Genomic DNA, 25333 nt, shown 5'->3' with positions numbered 1-25333 from the left:
TGTGGGAGGAAAGAGTATGTATTTTTTGTTCTTCCGGAAAAGTGGAAACTGAAAAACATTTCATTTTAGAATGTGAGGCCTTCAAAGACAACAAGGAAAGTTATGCAAATATTATGGTAACTAGCTCTTGGGATAATCTATTTAGCGAGGGGTTTATCGAGAAACTAAAAGCGTTTATTGTGAGGTTTCAAAGGAGAAAAGTCTAATACATCAACCAAGATAAAGAAACAATCTGTCCCATAAACTATCTTTACCCTAATAAACATTAAAATAAATTTCTTTATTTATATATTTTCTCATAATTTTATTTTCCATTATTATAATTAAAAAGTTTTTTGGTTTATCACCGTCATAAATGGTGTGAAGCATGTTTTGACAAGTTGCGTGACCATCACATTTCAGCTTTTCATCGCCACCCAAACCCCAAGCGAAAAAACAAAACAAATTAATCATCGAACAAAATAATTGATCGGATGAAATAGTATTCGAGTCCATCCGATCTCGCCAGAAGATTCGGAGCCTCGCAATCAAGCTTATGACTTTACGGCCAGGTTGCACTCTGTCCACATAAACAAGAACTCGAAAACCCAACGTATCAAGATCGAATCTTTAGAGCGTCACAGGCCATTAGTAGCAAGGAGTCCAAGTATTCTGAAGGATATTGAAGCTTTCGACCAGGAATTATCTTCCCGCTGATAATCGGTAAATATGTTGAGGAAAGCCGGAGCTAGCGTAACCAGTGCTGCCCGCACAGCTCGTGCGTCGGCTATGGGCGGCGTGAGGGCTTATCACGAGAGAGTGGTCGACCATTACAATAACCCTCGGAATGTTGGATCCTTCGACAAGAACGACCCTGACGTCGGCACAGGTCTGGTTGGTGCTCCCGCCTGTGGCGATGTCATGAAATTGCAGATAAAGGTCGACTCGGAGACTGGAAAGATTGTGGATTCATGCTTTAAGACCTTCGGCTGTGGCTCTGCCATTGCTTCGTCTTCTGTCGGTTAGTTTTAATTTTTCTTTGATTTGTCAGTAATTTAAATGCTTTAACGGGAGTTACCGTTGTTCGGTTTATTAGGGTTTGTTACGAGTAATTAATGATAAGCTAGCCACGTCTTAGGGATTTTGGTTGTGGCTTGAAGAACTCTTTGAAACATCGTGTTATTGTTCTAATTTTTAGTTTTAAAAATTCCCCGAAACACCGTTTTTGCGTAATAGAGTATTGAGGTGCATTGGACAAAGCACTTGGCACATGGATTGTAAGTTAAATTACAATAATCTGGCGACGAAGTACTGGTTGTTGGAATTAGGTTTTAGGTTGTTTTACTTTATTTTTAGGCACTTTATATTACATGATCAGTAGTTGTGTGTCTCTGGTCTGGCCGGTGGGAAGCCAGACCAGAGGTTGAGCTTTAAAGTCTTGAGGTTATGTATACTTCTTCTGATTATAGTGTCTGTTAAACAAAAATTACAAAACATAGACTGACTGAACCCATCACGAGAACTGAAAACAGAAAATTGAGATTGCATGGCAGCTACTGTTCTGAGTTGTCCTCCCTGGGGTTTGCTGGGGAACAGCCTCACTGCTAGGGAAGGGGCTGTTGCTGCACTTGCTGAGACGATGTTTAGTTTGTGAGGTTGTTAGGTGGTTGATTTATTATTTCTTCTTCAGTTTTGCGATATTGTTCAAATTATTTTTGAAGTCGTAGATACTTCGCTGAAATCCTGTTAGTTTTTGCGAGTATATAGGTGTATTGGATAAGGGAACTATTAACATGAAACGAAATCTTAACTTAAGGAACTTGTCACATAATTTATGAATTAATTTATGATATAGCCACCTCACAACGTGCGTGAAGCAATGTTAGAAAAGCAAGAATTTAATGAGTCTTAGCTATCGAACATTTCGCTGCATTCATCAAGACTAAAATTTATCAGTTTACACCTATTAATTCGCATTGAATTCTATCAAGCACTTCTGATAAGACGAATAAAATTACACTTTAGTTAGTCTTTATGTCCTTTGAAGCCCGCCTGGTCTCTAGGACTTCTCTTAGGGCCTGAAATGAAAAAGAAGAAGACTATAATCAGAATCTAATCGGGGATTTTGATTAAGGCTGTCAGGTTTTCGAGATCTCATTTCAAACAACTCAGTTGTGAAATTTTCTAGGTTTTTGGTGTTGTTGTGAGATAGTATATTTTGGAGACAATTATAGTTGGAAATATTGCTGCATTTAATTCTAATATTATGACTTTTCTCCAAAAAATATACAGCAGAGATTATGCATTTAGGCAGCTTACTTTAATTTCTTCAAGTATCACTTCGCATGCCAGATACATGCTAGAATAGAATTGAAGCAGAAAGGGGTAGATGCTGTTTGTGTTGCCTAGGGCTAGTTTGCACTCGTAGACACTGTATTTGTAGCAAGCTTCTCTGTGCCTGCGTAGCTTTCCAAAGGCAACATTGTCTTCATTTACGATTTTGTTGTACTTCATCAGTGAAATTATCTGCCCTGATCCTGGTGTCCATTTGACCATCATAGGGTGATATCTCCACCTTGTTTTCCACTCCACTCCAGGAATTTTTTCCTCCAGTATTGCTCAGGTTGTTTCTTTGATTGCTTCATCAGGGTATTTTATGAATGCTAGCATGTAATGCTAAATCGAAGCTTTCAGGTTATATAGCAAATGGGTGATATTCATCAACTGATCATTCCATTTACCTGAATTTTTAGTTAATAGTAGTAACTTATAATCTAGGGATTTGTGCATCATCGATAACAACCTTGTTAACATTGTCTAGACTCCAATCCTACATAAGCTTGCATTTCTTTATGGAAAGCTTGTTGATGACACTCTTGTCAATGACTCCCTCGTTGGCAGTGCATTTGTCAATAATGTTCTTCTTGACAACCGTCATTTCAATGACATCTTTTTGTTGACATCTGTTCAACAAGATGTTCATAGTGCAATGCATTAGCTCTTGACATATGGCAGTCAATGTTATCACACAATGGCATAACACTTTGACAACTCTTGTCTTTCCAATTGCATCATCTGTTCAACCATTCAATAGTGATTGACGTTTATAGAATTGAACAAACTTTGGATGCTGAATGGGTGTTTGCAACCGCTATGTATTGCTGTGTATGATATTTAGTTAGCAAAGCTTTTTCCTTTTCATACTTCCTCTTAGAGAGCAGTGTACAAATCTACTTTCGAGCAACACAAACATCGTTCAATCTATTTGCTGTGTGTGCATTTTGCTTCAATTCTTTTCATGCTTCTGCTTTGTGTAACTTAATAATTGTTAATTTGTCCTTGATTGCATATTGGAATTGGGTTACTGGTATCAGAAAAGTCCAAAGGAATTGTGACATCCCTAGTCTTAAGGGAAATGTTGTGAGAGCGGGAGTCTGAGTGCCATTTCCCAAAAAACCTCGGTAGCGACTCTCTCTCTCTCTCTCTCTCTCTTGACACACACACACATAATGCATTTACATTAAAAAACATGCAGAATTCCAAACTAGTTGCATAATATATAAAAGCATGCGATTTTGTGCTACTTGTAGGTGAATACTACATTGTAATGAAGTTAGAAAATTTCATCATTACTGTCATCCTTCATCCTTTTCCTCTTGTCGAGCCTTTGCCTCTACCTCGATCCTCTAGGGTATTAGTCAGAGCCACCCAATTTTGATGAAATTGCCTATCCAAGCCTTAAAATATGGTTGAAAAAGCTTAACATGCCTAAATTAATAATTTTGATTTGAGAAAAGGGTACATTTTTGTGACGACCATGCCAAGGGAGTTCAATATTCAACAACACCAACATTGGGGTACATAAAGCGCTTGGTATTCTTGATTGAATGTTGATGACATACCCTCATGTGATAGAATTCAATGAAAATGCTGTAATCCCACTAATATTTGAACACTGTTAAGTTTGTTGAATTTTGAATGGGATATGATGAGGTTGGAACCTCTTTCAAACATCCTTAAACAATCAATGTTGATGTTAAAAATTTAAGTAAAAGTTGACATTTCCTTATCTTTCCTTTCTATCCTTTTACTTTACCAATTTTCATTTCCTTTCTATCCTTTTACTTCACCAATTTTCATTTTGTTTACTTTAAAAGTAAAGGAGAGATAAGGGAAATGTTGACTTTTACTTTAATACTTTAACATTACCATTAAGTGCAATCATTTTTGGTCAAACCTACTAAAAAACTAGAGTGATGGTTCAATGTGTGTAGGGAATGCGTGGGAAGTGTCGAGGGAGCCTTAGAGCAAGTTCTTGAATTTTAGGGGCATCAAGAGCATTCTCTCAGGGGTGCTCCATCGGAGGGCGCTTTTAGCAACGCTAGTCAAGTGAAAGGTTGATAGCAAATGTAGACCTTTGAATTCAATAAAACTAGAAACCTACTTCACCATGCACCATTTCATCAATAGTAAGGTAATCATTGCTAAATCAAAGATGTTCATTATAGCAAATTGTTGATGGGAAAAGTTCAATGGACAATGACTTGTAGACAAGAAACTTCACATTGTCACATGGGAAAAGTTCAACGGACAATGACTTGTAGACAAGAAGCTTCACATTGTCACATGGGAAAACATTGTCATTGTAGTAAAGGAGTCCATTATCCTCTCAAGCACGAGGATCACCTTTACAAATGATGGTAGCAATTGCGCTAATATAGAGACCAAGCTATTTGGAGCTATTGGAGATAGAAGCTTTGACTGGGAAGGTTAGAGATGGATTGATTGACTGCATTGACCGCATGATCCCTCAGGAGAGTGATCAATTGGAGAAACACCGATAGATCACTTGTTTCAGCAGAGCCACAGGTACCTTTGGCGAGAACCTAGCAAGGATTGCAATAGAAGAAGATGAGTAAGGTAAACAAACAATTTCAATTTTCAAATTCTTATTTTGTTAAATTGTTTATAATTTGAAAGTTGGATATAATTTGTTGAGCTAACTCATTACAAAGCTATGTTTTTTGCAGCACAATCATGGGAGGCATTTGGTAGCCATTGTCCTCAATTGCAGAAGTTTGCAATCCATATTTTGAGTCAAACATGCAGTGCTACTGGGTGTGAGCGCAATTGGTTTGTCTTTGAGAGGATTCACAGGAAGAAGAGAAATTGTTTGGAACAAAAATGGTTAAATGATCTAATCTATGTCCAATACAACCTCTGACTAAGACGCAACCAATTGCTGAACAAAAGACCTGATACAGATCCCATTGTGTTGGAAGATATTGATCCAACATTAGATTGGGTAGTGGAGAGTCATCCAACAAAGTTTGATTTTGACGAGGATTTTGGTATTGATTTGGATTTACAGACAGAGGCATTAGCTGAAGTTGCTGTTGAACATAATGTTCAGTTGAATGCAGATCCATTTGTACCAGGCCAACCCCAAGTCCTCCAGTTGCAGGCACTTCCTCTACTCAGCCACGACGAAAGCGCATATCTCGTCTATCTCAATGTGCAGCTGCTATGCCTGCTAGTGCTACTACTTCTACAGTTGTAGTTGGAGATGGTGATGAGGAGGAGGAGCCATGGGTTTCCCTATCTGACTCTGATTCAGAGTTTGAGCCAGATGATGTTGGCTTCTCTAACAATAGCTAGTAGTACTGGTGACTAGTGATGTTTTACATTTTACTTTTGTTGTAGAGGCCATTTAGAGCCTCCTTGGGTGTGTTTTTGTTTTGATCTCTATATCATGTATGTATTGGATATAGTGCACTGGGTGCCATTTTGATATAAGGATATATTCATGAGTCTACTTTGATCATATGTTGTTTTCTCTCTATATTCTAATGCTTATGTGTTTGGAAACATGAATGAAAATCTTTAAAAATATGTTTTTTCATAAAAAAATAAATATTTAATTAATTTTTTACAACGACCGAGTCATTGAAATAAAAGCAGCCGAGTCGATACCGAGTCAGAGTTGGAGTCGGAGCTGACCCTCGGCCGGTTCCGAACCTGAGTCAAAATTTTAAAACAATGCAAGTCACAACTGCTTATTATGAATGTGCGCATTCAAGCATGGTGGTATTGATACCACCCAAACTAGTAGGATTGCCAGTAATCAAAACCGGCCGGTTCAAACCGTAAACCGATCAAATTGGCTGGTTCATTAGCCCCAACCGTCGAACTAGTTGAAAAACCGGTTTTTCTGACGAATCCCAAGTTTTTGGGCCTAACTAGCCATAAACCGACCAATTTTGTCTTGAGCCGACCGATTTATTGCTAGGTTGACTGCGAGCCCCACATAATGCGGTTTTGAGGGAAACTTGGGGTTGTTTCCCTCCAAAAACAACCCCTCCATGAAAAACATGCCTCCCCTCTTAGTTGCCTCACACATCTCAACCCTAGCAATGTTGGCAATCAATGGTAATGTTAAATTCTTAAAGTAAAAGTGACATTTTCTTTATCTTTCATTTCCATCTTTTTACTTAAATCTTTAACTTTACCATGAAATGACTTAGGATGTTCGAGGGCGGTTTCGACCTCACTGAATTTCATATGGAGAAACTAGAATTTTAGATTTCACTTAAAATCCAACATACTTCATGGTTTTCAGGTTTTCAAGGTTTGGGGGATTGCGTTGTTTCCATTTAATTCTCTCATGCGTGAGGGTATGAGATTGGCATTTGATTAAGAGCATGAAGCCGTTTAAGTACCTTGATGTTCGTGGCATTTACTGTTGAACTTTGTTGATGTTGGTGGTATTGATTATTGAACTTCTCTACCATGGCCTTAACACAAATGTACCCTTCACTCAAAGAAAAATAATTGGTTAGGCATGCTAAGTGTTTTCTACCATATTATAAGGTTGAGGAGATGAACCCTTCCCCCAATCTAAAATCATTGGTTAGTCTTGCTAAAATTTTTCAGTTTCTATCATATTATAAGGTTGAGCAATCCAAATCTGAAGATTTGAGCCAGATGATGGTTATGTATCTCTTGTTGATGATCCCATTTCTAGTTGTGTTGAATCAATGATGAGTTTCATGAGTGATCATGTTGATCAATGATTTCTAGTTTTGCTGTTACTACTACCACTACTACTGAGGTTGCAAAGGAGTCTTCGGAGTCCTTAGACTCTGAGCCAAATTATTTGATGATTCCATGTCTAGTAGTGGCGATGAGTTTGATCATGATGAGGAGTGATCATGTTGATCACTGATATGTAGATTTGTAGTAGGCTAGTGGCCCCATAGCTTGGAGCATTGTTTTTGGACCCTAGAGGCCATTTAGAGCCCCATTGGTTATATATTTTGTTGCTGTATGTATTGCACTCGGTGCCATTTTGATATATTCAATTTTACATAGTATATAGATGAGCAAACTTCACACATTGTCTTTATTGGTTTGGAATCATGATTTTAAATCTTAAAAATAGTTTTTTTTTCATTAATTAATTATTTCATTATTTTTTAAATACTGGTTCGTTGAGATTTGATCAGTCTAGTTTTCTGGTTCTGGTTTGAAACCTGGTTTGATAGGTGGATTGGTCCAGTCACCGGTTCTGGTTTTGAATACTATGGATTGCCAAGGTCCCTACAAGCTATTAAGTTGGCACACACAGGACAAGTGCCCATTTTCATCTCGGCGCGAGTCCCCACTCTTTAAGCCCAATTGCTACTTGAATGGCTATGAGAGGATTACCTTTAATAAATGCTTCATCCAAATATTAGTAGACGAGTGCCTTGAATGGGGTCGTGGGTGATGAGAGGAGTTAATTACAATTTACTTAACCGATAATATCAATATGTAATATATGCAGAAAATTGATGTTGACCAGTGAGGTATTTTATGTTGGCATTATGACTCAGATTTGACACAGGTGTTGTCCTTGATGGCAACTCACTCAGATGACAGATCACAGTTCAGCAGGTTAACAGCCCAGAGTCACAGATCAAACTTCGTAGAATGAGGAAAGAGAAGTATACGCAGGTTCACCTTGACAAAGTAGCGTATACATGCGGGTTAACAAACCAAAAGGTGCGTATAACGTACACATGCAGTTTCACAGAAGGAAAGGCGTGTACATGTTGGAAAACTAAGTTTTGGTCCATGGTATTTGGTCCATGGTATTTTGATCCATGGTATTGGTCCAAGATATCTGGTCCGAAGTATTGATCCCAAGTATTTGGTCCAAAGTATTGGTCCTAAGTGGTTTTGGACCATGGTATTGAGAAAGGCCTAACGCTATATAAGGAGGAGAAGATCGTTAGGTCAAAGCACTCAAGTATTGAATATCTGATGATGAGCAAGATCTAGTTTACAGGTTATTGGGTTATGGTGCATAGCTGGATTTGAACCAAGGATGAACCTTAGCGCTTGATGAAGGATAAGATTTAATGATGGGTGAAGACCTTAAGGCTTGAAGTGAAGTATCTTTATGTGGTTTGATCATTTATCTGAATAACTGGCGCATGTTGTAGTCTGTAAATATGATGATCTGGGTATAACTGAAGTCTGGAATTGTTGTAATGTTTAAATCATCATTTACAGATCTGTACGCAGGTTCACTTTAGAAAAGGCGCGTATACACGCTGGTTCTGCATATCAAAACAACGTATACATCTTAAGTTTGATTTGCAGATCTGTACGTAGGTTCGCCTTGAGAAAGGAGCGTATGCACGCAGGTTCGACACAGGGAAGTAGCGTATACCTTGTAAAATATGTTTTAGCTGCTTCTGTTTGCTGTTGCAGTGTTCTGGGTTCTGGCTTGGGTTCTGGTTACTGTATTCTGGTTACAACATTATGAAAGATTAGATTGAAGGGTTGTCAAAGTGATTGATTGGTTCAGTTGTGGTTGGTGAAAAGGAGATTGGTTGATGCAGATATATTTGATGATTGAATGATGTTATTGATGGATCCAGTCTGAAAATTTATGAAACGTGGTCCCTGGAAGAAAAGAGAAGGTTGTAGCCTTCTGTAGGCCGGCACCTACGTACTAGTAAACATATCAGCTAGTACAAGAGCTAAGGGGTTGTAGCTCCCTTCCAGGAGAAGCTGGAGAACGAGAGAAGGTTGTAGCCTTCTGCAGGTAGAAGCCTGCGTACTGGTATAAGTCTGCACCAGTACAAAAATTGTAAAAAGAAGTTTCTTATTATTAAAAAGAAGATAGAGACGATTGCAGCAGGTGGTTTTCACCCACATTGGGTTTCCACCTTATATCTTGTGTTCATGTGTGTGATTGTCTGTTCTATTTTACTGCACCTGGTTACTGTTTATATGGTTCTGATGCACTGATTAAAGATCAACATATGATGAATTAACTGAATCTTAAGTTTGCAGTATATACGCTAGTTGCCTTAACCACAGTTGCGTATACACGTGAGTTCCATTAACTGAAGTAGTGTATATAAATTTGATTATGGAAATGAAAAATTATTGACTTGCTAATACTGATTCACCCCCTCTCTCAGTATTATTTCCAACATTTTATTCAAAACTTAAGATAATACACATGTAAAAAGCTCAAATGAGCAAATATTTAATATACTTACCGAATATATGACTTTTCCTTGATATATATACCTTGGGGCTGTTTTGTGTATTTCTGTTTGTTGTCATATGACTTCAAATCTAGAAATTGTAGAAAAATGCAGAAAAAACAATAATAAAATCCCTTTACATTGCCCACCCTAAAGTGCTTATGAAGTCTAGATTGGTAATTTAGCGATGGGCCACGCTAGGACAACAATATATATGTGTGAAATTAATCCTTCCTAAGCTTTAGATTTGCAACAAACCCGTAGTTCTAGCAAGCTAAAAACTTGTTGTAGAGGTCTAGGGTCAAATCCCCGATGGGCAAAAACCTAGAATTTTTTTATAACAATTGAGTTTACATTTTAGTAGCTGGAATAGGCTCTAAACATTCCAAGAATAATGATAAAACTTGGAAAAACAAATATGGAGTTTTTTTACAAGGTTATGGATAATTGATACTTACTTGGAGAAGCCCTTGTGACTTGAGTTATGCAAAATTTGGAGTATGTATGATGTAAAATAACACAGATCTGCCAAAATAACTCAAAATATCTTGTGAAATGTGTGTTTAAAGGTTCAAAATGAGGTATATTTTTCCCTTGGATAAAATCTAATTTTATGGACCAAAATCCCAAAGGTTGACTAGCTAATCTTAAGATGAAAATTTGAAAACTGCAAGAAGTCAATATTTTTTCATTTTTATTTTATTTTATAAACAAAAAATTAAAGATTTGGTTTTTTAAAGAAAGATGGGTTTACCTTAGCCACAGTTTTACCTCTCAAATGGCGGGTTGTGAATCACAACCATTCTTTAACTCGACCATGCAATTTGGATAGTGAAGTGAGTTTGGAGTTTAGAAGATTGTGTCGTCTCCACCTTTGTTTAAGATATTGGACAAGTTTCCAGATCCAACTAGGAGTGACTTATAGCAAAGTGCTCTCGTTGTTTGCAACAATTATGGAGTAAAGAAATCCTCAACCTTTAACAAGGGAAATAACAAATACTAGTGCCTTGGTTATTCCGTCCATGTGACTATGTAGCCCCTTGGTGGATTGCCCCCCCAACTTTTGTGTAACTTGTATTCCTTGTGTTTATCTTGTATTTAAACTTGTTATAACAAGAGCCAAGAAAAAGTAGAATAGAAAAAACCAACCCACAACTTTTACACAAAATGTTTGCAAATAAGTGTTTTGTTATGGCATAAAATGATCTCATAGTTCAACAACAATTGAAATGAGAGGAGGGACAAGCCTTTTATAATCTTCTTTAGTAATGGCTACTTGGACCTTCTTAGAAATCCACGCACACGCAATTTTGGTCTATGTCCTAACTAGAAACATAAACACACTAGCAGTGCCTAACTTTAAAACTTTTGCACAACGAAAATATAACAACAATCACATCAATGTATAGTACACAATATTTCATTGCCCAAACATTTTTTTTACAGGTCCATTGATAAGAAAACCTCAAGGCTCTCATACCAGGGACAATGGCCCTTTATATGCGTACAATGCCTAAAATATTAGGTCAATCCTTTGACCAAATCACCTAGGGCCGAGGCCAAGTCCCTTAGGCTCTCATCCGCACAAAATACAAAACCAAAAAAGCCCCAAGGGCTTTTCCAACCAGAAATTCCTTTCGAGCTACCAAATTTCAACACTCCCTCTTAGTGAGGAAGATATTTCCACTTGCCTCTGAATCTAATTCGCAACCATGCCCTTCTGGAAGACCTGGATCTTCGAAGACACCATGCTTCTAGAAGCCTCCCGCTTTAGAGCATCTTACATTGCCATCCAAACCGTGACTTTGCTTGTTCCTAGAAATCTCCAGCTCCATGTTTTTTCCTTGCATGGCCATGTCTTCCTTGCATCTGCCATGACTGTTCTTGCATGATCATGACTTTCTTTGCATGGTCCATGACTTTCTTGCATGCACCATGACTTCCTTGCATGCACCATGACTTTTCCTTGCATGCACCATGGCTTCCTTGCATGGTCTATGACTTTTCTTGCATGCACCATGAATTTCCTTGCATGGACTGGAAGACTCCACTCTCTCGAATGAACCTAAAGGTTAGACTTCCAGTTGTTGAAGAATCTAGTGCAATTAGGGTTAATGAGACTCTTCTATTGTGAGGTGTTTTTCAATTTTTCTTCTTATTCTAATCTTCACTTATTATTATTATAGTGTGTATTTGTTACTTCATCAAGCCGTTACCAAAATATAAGAGACAAGAACACAAGATGTTGGCTTTCTGCTACGGCCAAAACCTCTCCCTCTTGGAGAGGAAAACCCGCACAAAGTTCTTCTTATAGAGATACCAATTGACGAATACCAAGACCATGACCCTTGACCTATCATGCCACTCCAAGACCAAGACAACAATCCTCTTCTCTGTCACTGCTGAGATCATCATCACTGTTGCTTCATCATTGCTGCACTTTCATCAAGGTCTTCACCATACCACTGAGATCTCCATGAGGTTTGCTCCTAGACTCACCGAGATCTTCACCATACCACTGAGATCTCCATGAGGTTTGCTCCTAGACTCACCGAGATCATGACTATCTCACCATAGCTGTGCCTTCACCGAAATCATAACTGCATTCTTACTGAGGTTATCACCATGTCAACGAGGTCTCTACCTTGTCTTCGTCATGACTTTGATAACATGTCTTCATCAATGCACCAAGATTTGCATCGTGACCTTATCTTCACTAGGATTATAACCGAGATCTTCGTCTTTATTAGGATCATGATTGATATCATGATTACAGTGATGATTGTGTTTGATATGTACTTCATTGAGGTCCTTCCTTATGAATGCCGAGACTATTACTGTGACCCTGTAACTAGGTCGAGACAACAGAGAGATATACAAGGACTTTACTGTTACTATCATCGAGACTGCACCTTCCGAAATCATAGAGTAATCCGAGATTCTGTCCAGCACCCATCCGAGATTTCAGAGACTTGTCTGAGATTCTGTTCTTCATTATTGCGCTGACCCTAGCTAGGTATATATAGTGGTTTGCCTTCCATATTTAGCTGACGTGTATTCATGAAGAGTTGTGTCTTTTCCATTGAACCGACATGAGTGTATTTAATTCATTTTGTAAGCCGACATGACCGTGTTTCTTCATTGTTTTGCTTGTTGCCTTCATCAAGAGGATTGTGCTTGTCTTGGAGGGTTGATCTAGACAATAGGTTGACTCATATACATTACGTATATGCTCAAGAAGAGCTCTTTACACATGTCTTTGACTCTTTGACTTTCCTAGACCTATGGAATGAACAAGAAACTCATTCTTATAATTTACAAAAATAATATTTCTTTTTCTTGACAAGTACAAAGATCAAAATTACATTTGTAAATACCGAACCTAGTTATACTTTCTTCAACACTCCCTTTCAACTAGGGAGGTACTTATAATGGTACTTGGTCATTCTCAATTTGAAGATTTTCTCATAAGAAGAATCAGATTGGTAACCCATCTGTATAACATCATAGTAACCAACATTGTTTATAACAAGGCCTTGACTAACAACTCTATCTCTCATAAGATTAGAGCAAAATGTTGGCGAGACCAATGATTTATAGACACCTTTATCATTGTCTCTGAAGGTACATACCCACCTGGGTGTTCACTGAGTATGACCTTCTAGGACTATTCTTATCTTGGGTTCCCAGGCCTCAAAGAATATCGGTCCTCTTGCCTACTCTTATCTTGGATGCCCTACACATACTCAAAGAGCATCGGATGCCAGATGATTACCCAATCCTCCATTCTTTTTTCCCAGTTGAAGACAAGAATGTTGTGTCTATCATGTGTCTACATTTCCCTTCATGGCCTTCACCTATACTTACGATTGTTAGTCTTGGTCTAGTGCATGGCACATGAGATAGAAAAACACAACTGTCAGTCCCTTTTAATCAGGGGTGATCTAATCCAAGCTCCTTCTTGATCAGGGACCTGTCAGAGCTCCCTCTTAGCTCGGGACTCTTCTATACATCAACAACTTCTTCTTTGTGGGTCCTTCAGCTGCTTGATCAACTTCGCTCCTTGATGTCATGAAAGTTAGTTGAGCTTCTTTCTTGTAGGGCAACAATCATCGACCACTTTCCTCCTTAGTTCATCATGTCATTCCTTTCTTCATGGAAAGTGGCATTCTTCATATCCGAAACCTTCATCATATGCCAACTACTTTCTCATCATGCTTCGCACCTTACTATGTGGCTCTTCATCATGACATCTTTCTGTAGGTAGCATCATCCTGCATTCATGTTGACACATCTCCCAAAGATATCCATTGTCAAGGGCCTTCATCTTTTCAGAGTCTTATCAGAGTCTTCATATCGTTCTGGGAGATTTCCTAGTCAAGTCTTCTTGGTCTTTTGGATGTTGATTGCCTTCATCATGGTTGCATATCTCACGATCTCTTCCTTCCTCACACATTCCATTCCCAGGAGCTTTAAATCAAAGTTTCTTAGTTGTAGTCAACCTCCTCATACTTCATATGAGGACATATTATGTTGATTTCATCTTAGTATGACTTAATTTCATCTTAGTATGATTGATACCTTCTTGCATCCTTTCAAAGGAGGAGATCCTTTTTCCCTTGATCATGCTTCTCAAGATAGAAGTAGTGATCCATGTTACCTGCAACCATACAACATGACATTATAATATTAAACACAAACATACATACCTCATTTTACCTTTAGTTCATTTGGGCTTCTTCCAACAGCGTCCTTGATTGAAAAGATCTTCAATCCCTTGATCTGCTTCATCATACTATCATCCCATGAATTCCATAAGTTGGAGTTGTTGATGAAACAATTGCTTCCTCTCTAGATTAGTGAACCCTCCAGTGAGGATTCCATCAGAGAATCTTGAGGATCTTGCATATCCCCATCTGGCAAATGTTTCCTTTTTGTATGATGAGCCTTGTCCTGGATGACTTATTCCTTTTATGCAATGTCCAATGAGGTTCCCAAGAGCTATATTCTTCATGTTTGACTGTCATAGATTATGTCCTTCATGATTCCCATGGTGATGTCACGAGCTCTTTTTGATGCTTCCATGATGCCACGATGCATCTTATGGTCATATCTATAACACAAGATTTAGGAGCTTAAGATAGGACCCTTTTGTGAGGGATACTATCTCAATCATTGTAGAGACTTTTGCTACTCCCTCTTTTCTTGGCCCTTTTCTTCAGCTTCCTCCATCTCTCTGGTGATATGAGCTTCTTTCCATCATCTTTCCATAGTTTTGAATCTTAGCTATATAATTTTGTCTTGTTTGAGGACCAACCTTCCCTTTCCTTTCTGCACATGTTTGAGTCCTTTAACCTTCAACACTTTTGCCCACAACTTGTCCTTTTCTCTTTAGCATAGAGACCACAAGTTGTGAAATGAGGTAACCTTCTTGTTCACGGACATTTGTTACCTTGCTTATCAATTAGTATATTAATTATGATCATCTTCTTATCATCTTTCCCAGATCTCCCAATTGAGATCTTATGAAGATATTACTCAATTCTTTGATACCTTCAATCAGGTCCAAGTGATATGACCTTCTTAACTTCATTTCAGAGAGTATATTTTCTAGTATTTCATATCTCTCTTTTATGTCACCTCTCCTGCTACATAGGGATGAGAGGACCTAGGACTGATTTCATATGACTTCTCTTTCGGGGACTATATCTATCCTCCTTTCTTATGCAAGGAATCTTGATAACCTAACCGATTTATAGATCTCCTTAGAATCATGAAGTCATTTTACCAAATTGATTATAAAATGAAAGATACTTACTTGAGATGTGAAGATAAAATCTTCACCTTGATCATGTTGAAGAAGATGTATGAGGTCTTCTTCTTGGATGATCTTCTTTCATATGAGAAAGTCTTTCCTTAATAGAAGAGGTTGCTCCTTTTGATGAGGATGATTAAGATGATATTCTTTTAGGGCAAGGAGATGAGCCTTTGAAGATGTCCACGCCTTATTGCCTTCAATATGCTTTGCCTTCTTTTGTATTGTAGATCAGGAATGCTTCTAGGACTTCAACCTTCTCCAAGATGATGTGATCTTCGTTTTTGAGGTCTTTGAGCCTCCTTACTTTGTAGACAATTTGATGAGGGTCTTGGTGGCCTTTTGATGATGATTGTGAACATAAAAGCTCTTGCTGTTGTAGACTATATCCTTGATTGCATAGGCAAAAACCCTTGCTGATGTAGACTGCTGTTGTACTATGATCCTTCAATTTTGTTAGAGGCCTCCAACCTGCTTTGATGCCCTTCTTGAAAACTAATCCTTGTATATCTCTTTTTGCTGCACTTTCTTTGACTCTAGCACCTTAGCTCTGATACCATGTTGAAGAATCTAGGGAAATTAGAGTTAATGAGATTCTTCTAGTTATGATAACTATTTGTGAGTTGTTTTTCAATTTTTCTTCTTATTCCAATCTTCACTTATTATTATTAGAGTGTGTATTTCTTACTTCATCAAACAATTACCAAAATATAAGAGACAGGAACACAAGATGTTGGCTTTCTGCTAGGGCCAAAACCTCTCCCTCTTGGAGAGGACAACCCGCACAAAATTCTTCTTATAGAGATTCCAATTGACAAATACCAAGACCGTGACCCTTGACCTATCATGCCACTCCAAGACCAAGACAACAATCGTCTTCTCTGTCACTACTGAGATCATCATCACTACTGCGTCATCAATGCTGCACTTTCATCGAGGTCTTCACCATACCACTGAGATCTCAATGAGGTCTGCTCCTAGACCCACCGAGATCATGACTGGCTCACCATAGCCGTGCCTTCACCGAAATCACAATTGCATTCTTACTAAGGTTATCACCATGTCAACGAGGTCTCTACCTTGTCTTCGTCATGACTTCGATAACATGTCTTCATCAATGCACCGAGATTTGCATCATGACCTTATCTTCACTAGGATTATAACTGAGATCTTCATCTTCATTAGGATCATGATTGATATCATGATTACAATGATGATTGTGTCTATGATATATACTTCACCAAGAGCCTTCCTTATGAATGCCGAGACTATTATTGTAACCTTGTAACTAGGCCGAGAGAGCATAGAGATATGCGAGGACTTTACTGTAACTATCATCGAGACTGCACCATCCAAAATCACAGAGTAATCCGAGATTCTGTCATGCACCCATCCGAGATTTCAGAGACTTGTCCGAGATTCCATTCTTCATTATTGAGCTGACCTTAGTTGGGTATATATATGGTTTGCCCTCCATATTTAGTCGACGCGTACTCATGAAGAGTTGTGTCTTTTCCATTGAGCCGACATGAGTGTATTTAATACATTTTGTAGGCTGACATGACTGTGTTTCTTCATTGTTTTGCTTGCTGCCTTCATCAAGAGGATTGTGCTTGTCTTGGAGGGTTGATCTAGACACTATTTTGACTCATATACATTACATATATGCTCAAGAAGAGCTCTTTACACACGTCTTTGACTTTCATAGACCTATGAAATGAGCAAGAAACTCATTCTTATAATTTACAAAAATAATATTTCTTTTTTCGTGACAAGTACAAAGATCAAATTTACATTTGTAAATACCGAACCCTGTCATACTTTCTTCAACACCATTGGGCAGCTAACTCTCCCTCTGAGCTCGCTGTCTCCCTTTGAAGCCAAAATCCCTTTGAGCCTGTTACCCACCAAAAGTGGGTGACCCTTAGGAGAAAATTTTCTCCTATTTATCTCTTCTAGCCCACGGCCAACAACCCCTAACAACCACTAGTAGTCGATGACGACCTACCATTCATATCTCCGCCACCTGCATCAGTCATATGTTTCCTCACCCATCTGACAAGAGCACATGTTGGAAGGTGGGCTTCCGATCAAAAGGTACTTTATTCATTTTGCAATTGGGTGCTTTTGCATTTTTGTATTTGGGCATTTGGCATGGATTGTGGGGTAACCTGGAAGAGAGAGGGTTTTTTGATCGTGATCTTGTCCCCTCACCTTAAATGGAGGGTTAATTTTCAATCCTAGTTTAGTGAGACCTCCCTTAATGGCCCAATGACTTTAGGAAGGGTACTACTTGCGAAACCCCGATTGAGATAGCGTAGTTCCATTTCTCCTTATTCCATACTTACCACTTTCCATCTACATTACAAGCCTTATATTCCACCACCATTCTTCGGGTACAACTGACCATTGGTTCATTGGGATTTGGCACCCACACATCCTCATACTTGAGTAGGGCTCGAAAATTTGCCTTGGGAGGTTGATGCAGCTAAAAGAAATAGAAAGAGCATATGATGGCCACAAGCAAAACCAAAGAAAAAGAACATCAAAATGCAAAAGATGGTTAGGACATTCAAATTATCACGTTGACAATAGCCAAGCATGAGCTCAACCTCACTCATTATGGCCATCACCCAGTTCTTGAGCACATGTTGCTTTTGATATTATGAGAAGGAATCCTTGCTTGTCCCAACCCTTGGTGGGGAATGAGCTGCCTTAATATTAAAGGGGTAATAACTGCTATACATCATACAAAGCAAGCTCTAACCCTTTGAGCTACGAGCAGTAATACAAAGAAAAATCAAGAAAAAGTAAAAGGTGCACAAGAGAGGTGGAAAAACAAAGGCCGAGTTGGTAACTCATGCATCCATGATTGCTCCCTCCCCACATCTATACACTCAGGATGAGGAGCCCATCATAGCTAGTCCCTTTGACCATGGCACTTGGCCATGAAGTCTTCTCCCCTCTGTTCCATCATTATTCACATGACACCTATCAATTGAAGGGTGGACCAAGGACATGTCATTTCCCCTTAGGGGTTGGAAACACCTAATAGGGTGGTCTATTAGCCACTCCTACCTAGGGAGGTAACACCATTGCGAGTTCAAAGCCTTAATTTTGGAAGGGAAGCCTTATTTGAAGTGTCAAATTGCCCATTACTTTCAAGCTTGGTTCACTTAGATGCAAAAATGATTAAATGTACCTAATGATGTAGTTGCTAGCACTGGATATTGTGTGTAATTGTCAGGTGGTTCCACAACCATGGCTTGGGCAACTTAACTGGGGCCCAAGTCTTTTAGAGGAGCATATTGACACCCACAGGTGGAGCGTTGAGAGCCATGGGACTCCAAGCAGTAGCAGAGCATCATACATAGCCATGGGCATCTCTAACACCCACAATGTTCCAACACTTTGCCCTACATTGATGACTTTTATGTGATGATGCACCTGGACCCAGCATGCCCCCAGTCGACTTAGGACTTCATGAGGGATTGGTAGCTGATCCAGGGCCTAGAGGAGGATGGTCTGACCCCTTGAGGCATGGGAGGGCTAGCACCACCTTGAGAGCCCTCAACATTGGAGTAGAGACAAAAATTTTGACAACTTGGAGACCCATGAGACCACCTTTTGTGCCCCAAAGTCAAAATCGGGGTCCACAGAGGGAGATTGACATGGACCTAAGGGCCAACCCTTAGGGGACGATTTTAGAGGGCTTCTACACACTTCATGGTACCCCTAGCTTTCAACGCTAGCCCTAGAAGGGCTTATGCATGCATGATGTCATCATTCTCTCTCTTACGACTCACACGTGGGATGACTTTTGTATTTTCTCATTGGCTATTAGGTCGTGTTGTGACCTAGCTTGTGGTTACACATTATTTTATTATTTTGAGGGGCATTAGGCCAAAATAACTAGTCGACTTCCTCGTATAAGTAGAGGAAATATTCATTGTTAGAACTCATCATCACACACTTAGAATTTTGGCCTGTTTAGAGATTCCAACCTCTTTTCTTGTGGAGGAACAAGGACCTATGAATGCATTTTGATATTTGAAGCTGATGTGTTTATCTTTGGAGCTATTCTTTGGATCAATGGATGGAATCTTTGGATGTTATGTTGTAAGTGAACCTATGTTGATTACATTTTTTTCTCTATGTCTAATGTTATGGAATAATGTTGAATCTAGTCTTGCAAATTGTGCCCTAAGTTATTGAAGATTTATTGAATTGCTATCTTGATCTGATAATGAGATCTAAGACATTTATTAAGGTATTACAGACTTATGTGCTTGGATTTGCCTATGTTATTTTATGCAATGGATCGATAAGATTGCGAAATACACATACAAGGAAGCAGTAAAGAAGGATAATAGACGAACACACATAAACACAACAAATTTAATATGGAGTTCACCCAACACTCCTGGGCTACATCTCCTGGTCCAGCCTTCAGTGGTGGCCTCTCTATTATGTCTTCAAAACAGAGTTTTACAATAGTGTGAGCTCAACTTGAGTCTCAACGCACAACAGATACAACAACAAGAGTTTGCTTGAACCTCTCAAGCCTCTCTGAGTACACAGACTCTCTCAACGCTCTCTGTCTCTGTCTTGGCTCTGTTTTGGCACTGCCTTCCATACTGCTTCTTTTGTTTGCTCTCTGTCTGTGGCTTTAAAGCCAATCTGGGCTGCCTGTTCGTTTCTCCTTCTCGGCTTTCTGTCTCCCGACCTCTATCCGCTCGAATCCCTCTTCTAGCGTTACACAATCATTGCATAACGCATTAAGGGGAGGTGGCCACCTATTCTGCAACGTAAGAGTGCCTCGGGCCTTTGGAACCCCTGAAACAGCCGCTCTCTGTTAACACAGAGAAATGTATTCGAAGCTGAGAAAATCTGCCAAAAACACTGTGTATCGGACTTCAAAAGTCCTCAGATCCAGTCTATACTCATATCGGGTCCGCCTATGAGTCGCTATCGCAAGTCGCTTCGGCCTTGTCCATTTGTATTTTATAAATACGTTAAAACATTGAAAATAACGTAAAAATGGCTTCCTCAGGACTTGAAACAATATACATTTTCATTTCCAAACCCCTTCGGGTCCGGGTTCCATCGCATCGACGCTGTTTCTTTGTATTTCGTTAAATAACAAAATATGCGAAAATGCATTGAAAATGCCTTTCGGCAGATCTCAAATCTCATGCAATAATGTTTTAATATCCATCGGGTTCGGCTGATCGCATCGCATACATATATGTGTATAAGTCCCGCTCCTCTGTGTAGCTCCGATTGCGATATCGTGATGCGATTGATCGCAATCGCATATCGCGATAACCCCGGTCCCATCTATTGTGGTTGCCGATTGCGATGTTGCGACGCAACGTGGGACGTCGATCTGCGCGCTTGATCGACGGTCCTTGTTGACTCCGCTGATCGCCATCGCAACTCATATATGATATGCCCCGATATTCTTCGTCTGCCTGTGCCGATTGCGATTTGCCGATTAGATCTGGACCGTTGATCAGTCAGATCTGACGGCTGCTGTGCATTCATTGTTCAAGCCTCCGTTTTCATTGTTTTCACTGTTTTCTTGTGGTTTTCACCTCCCAATAGTGTTTTTCCGCCTTTTTGAAAGGTTTTCTCATGCGATTTTTTTTGGTCTTTTAACGATTTTAAGTAGATTTCGAAGACTTTAGAGAGTGTTTTGGATCCATTTTGGATCACGCCTTCCCACTGAAAAAGGCTTTTGGACCACCAAAAGTTGTTTTCAAGCATCGATCAAGTGAGGATACAACTCCCTCACTTGCCCAATCTCTATCCATTTTGCACTGCTGGGTTTTGAACCTTTGAGTCCAATTCTTAGGTACTCAACATCCCCTTTGCGCGTGGTTCTTACCTTCCTGTCCAGAACTGTATCTTCCTGCAACTCATTGAGATATTCAGGCAACAGATCATCAATAGAAGGCAATTGACTTTGCTCTTCGGGATCTTCAATTAATGAAGGTTCAAACAATCTTAAATTTTCTGCATTTACCACTGAATAGATGTGCATGTAAGCTGGCAAATCAAGGCGGAAAACATTCTCACCAATTTTCTCAAGTATCTTGAAAGGCCCATACCTTATTGGCTTCAGCTTCTTTCCTTCACCTTGCATTCTGTCTTTGTTGATATACAGCCAGACTTGATCACCAACTTGGAAGCTATGCTCCATCCGATGCTTATCATGCCTTGCCTTGTACTTGGCTTGGCTCTTTTCCAGTTGTTCCTGCACTGCCTGGTGAATTTCTTGGATCTGTTCAATGAACTTGGTTGCTTTGTCCACATCACTGTGTCCATCAACTGCTATGTTTTTACTAAAGACAAAATCCAAGGGAGACCTTGGTGTAAAACCAAAACAAGTCTCAAAAGGAGATCCTTGTGCAGAAGAGTGCTTAGCACGGTTGTAAGCATGTTGCACATAAGGAATTGGAACACTTTCCCAAGGATGAGAAGGAACTGGAAGTGGAGTGTACAAGCCTAGTTATCTATTGCTGGGATTGCTTTTAGCAAACGTGGTACACCCTTTAATATATCTAGAAACAGTTTCATGCTTTTTTGGCCAATAGCAGAATCTTTGTAGCTATGCAACTGTTTTACTTACACCAAAATGACCTGATATCAGAGAAGTATGTGCTTCCTGAATTATGTTAACTCTTTTAGTTTGTGGAATGCATAGCTTTCCCAAATGATACAAGAGTTGGTCCTTAACATGATAATCCAATTCTTCTACTTGTTTGCCATGACTTAAAGTTGCATATACATCTTTAAAATCTATATCTTGAGCATACTGTTCAATGTAGCTTTCATGCATTACTGAGTTATGCTTAAGTATAGTTGATGCATTTATAATTGGTCTAGACAACATATCTGCAACTTTATTGTGTATGCCTTTCTTATATCTGATGACTAGATGAAACTGCTGTAGGAAGCCCATCCACCTATAGTGTCTTGATTGTTGCAATTTAGTTTCTGAGTGCAAATATTGAAGTGGCTGATGATCAATATGTATAACTGTTTCTTTGCCCATTAAGTAATGTTTCCACTTTTTTACACTCTGTACTAATGCATACAATTCTTTATCATAGGTGGGATAATTAACTACTGCAGAATTAAATGTCTCAGAACGGTAGCATATGGGTTTACCATGTTGCATCAACATTGCTCACATGGCATAGTCACTGGAATTTGTTTCGATCTCAAATGGTCTTTGAAGATCTGGCAATGCTAGTACTGGTGCTGTATTAATTTTTTCTTTCAAGGTGTCGAAGGCTTTCCGCTGTTTTCCTCCCCACTGAAACACCTTGTTCAATCTGTCAAAGCACGTAAGGGAGCTGCAATTAAGGAAAAGTTAGCAATAAACTTTCTCCAATACTGTGCTGCTCCTAGGAAGCTTTTAACTTCTGTAGCAGATTTGGGTTTAGGCCAGTTTACAATGACTTCCACCTTAGAGGGATCTATCTTCAATTCACCACCTCCTACAATATGACCCAAATAATTCAAAGATGTTTTGCCAAATTCACACTTTTATAATTTAACATAGAGATTTTCTTTTTTCAAAACATCTAGAGTTTGCTTTACATGCTTTAAATGTTCTTCCCATGTTTCACTGAAAACAAGAATGTCATACAAATATACAATTACAAAATCATCAATAAAAGGTCGGAGTACATTATTCATAACTCTCATGAAAGTGGTAGGAGCATTAGTTAAGCCAAAAGGCATAACTAGCCATTCATACAACCCTTGCTTTGTTTTGAAAGCAGTCTTCCATGCATCTTGCTCTGCTACTCTGACTTGATGGTAACCACTACGCAAGTCCAACTTGGAAAAGTAAACAACTTCCTTCAGTTGATCCAATAGATCATCAATGCGAGGAAGGGGATAACAATTCTTGATCGTTATTTTATTCAGTGCTCGGTAATCAATGCACATCCTCCACGAACCATCTTTCTTCCTCACCAACATGATTGGAGATCTGCATGGTGATGTGCTTGGTCTTATGAACCCTTTCTTGAGCAGCTCCTGTACCTGCTTCTTGATCTCTGCATTCTCTAAAGCGGATAACCTATACATTCCGATGTTAGGCAATGGAGCATCTTGCTGCAAATTAATATCATGTACAATTTCCCTTTTGGGTGGCAGACCTTTAGGTTCTTGAAATAGAATATCATACTCTGAAGCAACTTTTTCTAAATCAGCTTGCTGTTTAGCATCACAACCTTCAAATACATTGGTTTTATCAGGTTTCTTTTCCTTTACAACCATCAGTAAAAATTGCTTGCATGAATTTACAATTCTTTTCATTTGCCCTGAGTTTATGAGAGTATAATTATTCATGAGTTTATGAGCTCTTACAATATATTCTATTCCATCTTTAACGAGTTGATACTTATTTTCAGCTCTATAGAAAATGGATTTTCTATCATACAAGTAAGGAATTCCTAAAACAATTCCACATATATCCAAGGGAACGATATCTAACTCAACCTCATTTACAAATGCTGACCCAAAAGAAAACCTAAGTTTACATTGTCTAGTCACTTGTAGCTTTGCTTTATCACATACCCAACCTAATGGATATGGCTTCTTGTGAGGTGTGGTTAGTAGCCCCAATTTCTTTACAATTGCTTCAGAAATCAAGTTTACTTGTGAGCCACTATCAAATAAATTATCAATCTTTTGATGCTTGGAAATAACTCTAATATGAAAAAGTTCATGTCTTTTCCTCCCATTTTCTTCACTATCAACAGTTTGTGCAGAATTACTAGTAGATGCTTCAGAGTTTTTACCTTTTATATCTGTAGCCGTGATTGTTGTTTCATCACCTGAGTCTGACCCCAAATCTTTCTGTATAGTAGCAACAATCTTCTTCTTCTTGCCATCGAACTTCTTGGGTTTCAGCTCTGGATGCAAAGACCAACAATGTTCATCATCATGTCCATCCTTCTTGCAGTGAGTGCATGAAGGTTTGGCTTTCTGTACAGAATTTGCCTTCCTCTCTTTCCATTTCTGCTTCCTCTTTTCCTTGTTTTTGCTTGCAGTGGGTTTTGATGATCCCCCAATCTTTGGGTTCACATTCTTGCCTCTAGCCTCTAGATGTGTAGCTTGAACAGATACCTCATCTATGCTAGTAGGGTTAAACATGAGAATGGTGTGCCTCAAATAGCTGTGTAGACCACCTATATACTTCAGCAAAGTTTCAGGTGAGTCTAAAGAAATGCCTAGAATTAAAGCTCTTTTTCTAAATTCCTGGGTATAGCTTTGTACACTTTGTCCCTTTAATTGGCGAAGAGTTTGCCAACTCATCATGGCTTGCTGCATATAAGCTAGTGGATAGAATTGTTTTTTAATGGCATAAATAAATTCACTCTAGGTAGAAAGAATTTTACCATGCTTTTTCAAGTCAATTTGTATCCTGCCTTCCCACCATACCAAGGGAGTTCCTCGAGGGCGTAGGCTGGCCAGTTGAATTTTACTCCTGTCTGAATCAATATTCTGCACCTTGCAATACACATCAATCTGTCTAATCCAGTTATCTAGCTTTTCTGCATTTAATTCTCCATCATATATTGGCAAGTCAAATTTAACATCTAATTTAATCAAAGATGTTTTCTTCTTTTTATTTTTAGGGCTATCAGGAGGTGTGGATAGAGGAGCCTCTTTTCCTCTCCCTTTGCCTTCCGAATGGCCATCTAGAAGAGATTCCTCTGTTCCTTTGTCTTGTTTGGAGGTTGAAGAATCTTCATCTCTACCTTCCTTAAATTCTCGATACATCTCTTCTACCATGGCTCTCATGGTCATGAAACTGTCCATGAACTGAGAGTCTGATTCCAAGGGATTTTCTTTTGCCATTTTCCTCCTACGATAGACTCTTCCTATTTCTGGGTTAGCTTCAACCAGTTCTCCTTCTCCTAATTTGAGTTTTGACCTAGTTATCATTCATCAATCCAGCACAAGCTTG

General features: G+C 39.0%; 1 protein-coding gene across 1 annotated transcript in view; it reads left to right on the top strand.

The window, feature by feature from the left end:
• Window positions 1-433: 433 nt before the first annotated feature.
• Window positions 434-25333, top strand: part of LOC149246616 (iron-sulfur cluster assembly protein 1-like) — a 75057-nt gene continuing 50157 nt past the window's right edge. Inside the window, exon 1 of the mRNA XM_089457982.1 lies at window positions 434-1000. Within this exon, the coding sequence (XP_089314108.1) occupies window positions 709-1000 (292 nt within the window). The 5' untranslated portion in view covers window positions 434-708. The remainder of the gene's footprint in view (window positions 1001-25333) is intronic.

Source organism: Pinus tabuliformis, chromosome 7 (genome assembly GCF_031772625.1).
Source record: "Pinus tabuliformis cultivar Carrire ecotype Pingquan chromosome 7, CPIR1, whole genome shotgun sequence".
NCBI classification, from domain to species: Eukaryota; Viridiplantae; Streptophyta; class Pinopsida; order Pinales; family Pinaceae; genus Pinus; species Pinus tabuliformis.
Note: the sequence above shows the minus strand (reverse complement) of the source record. Positions and strands in the feature narration are given on the sequence as shown.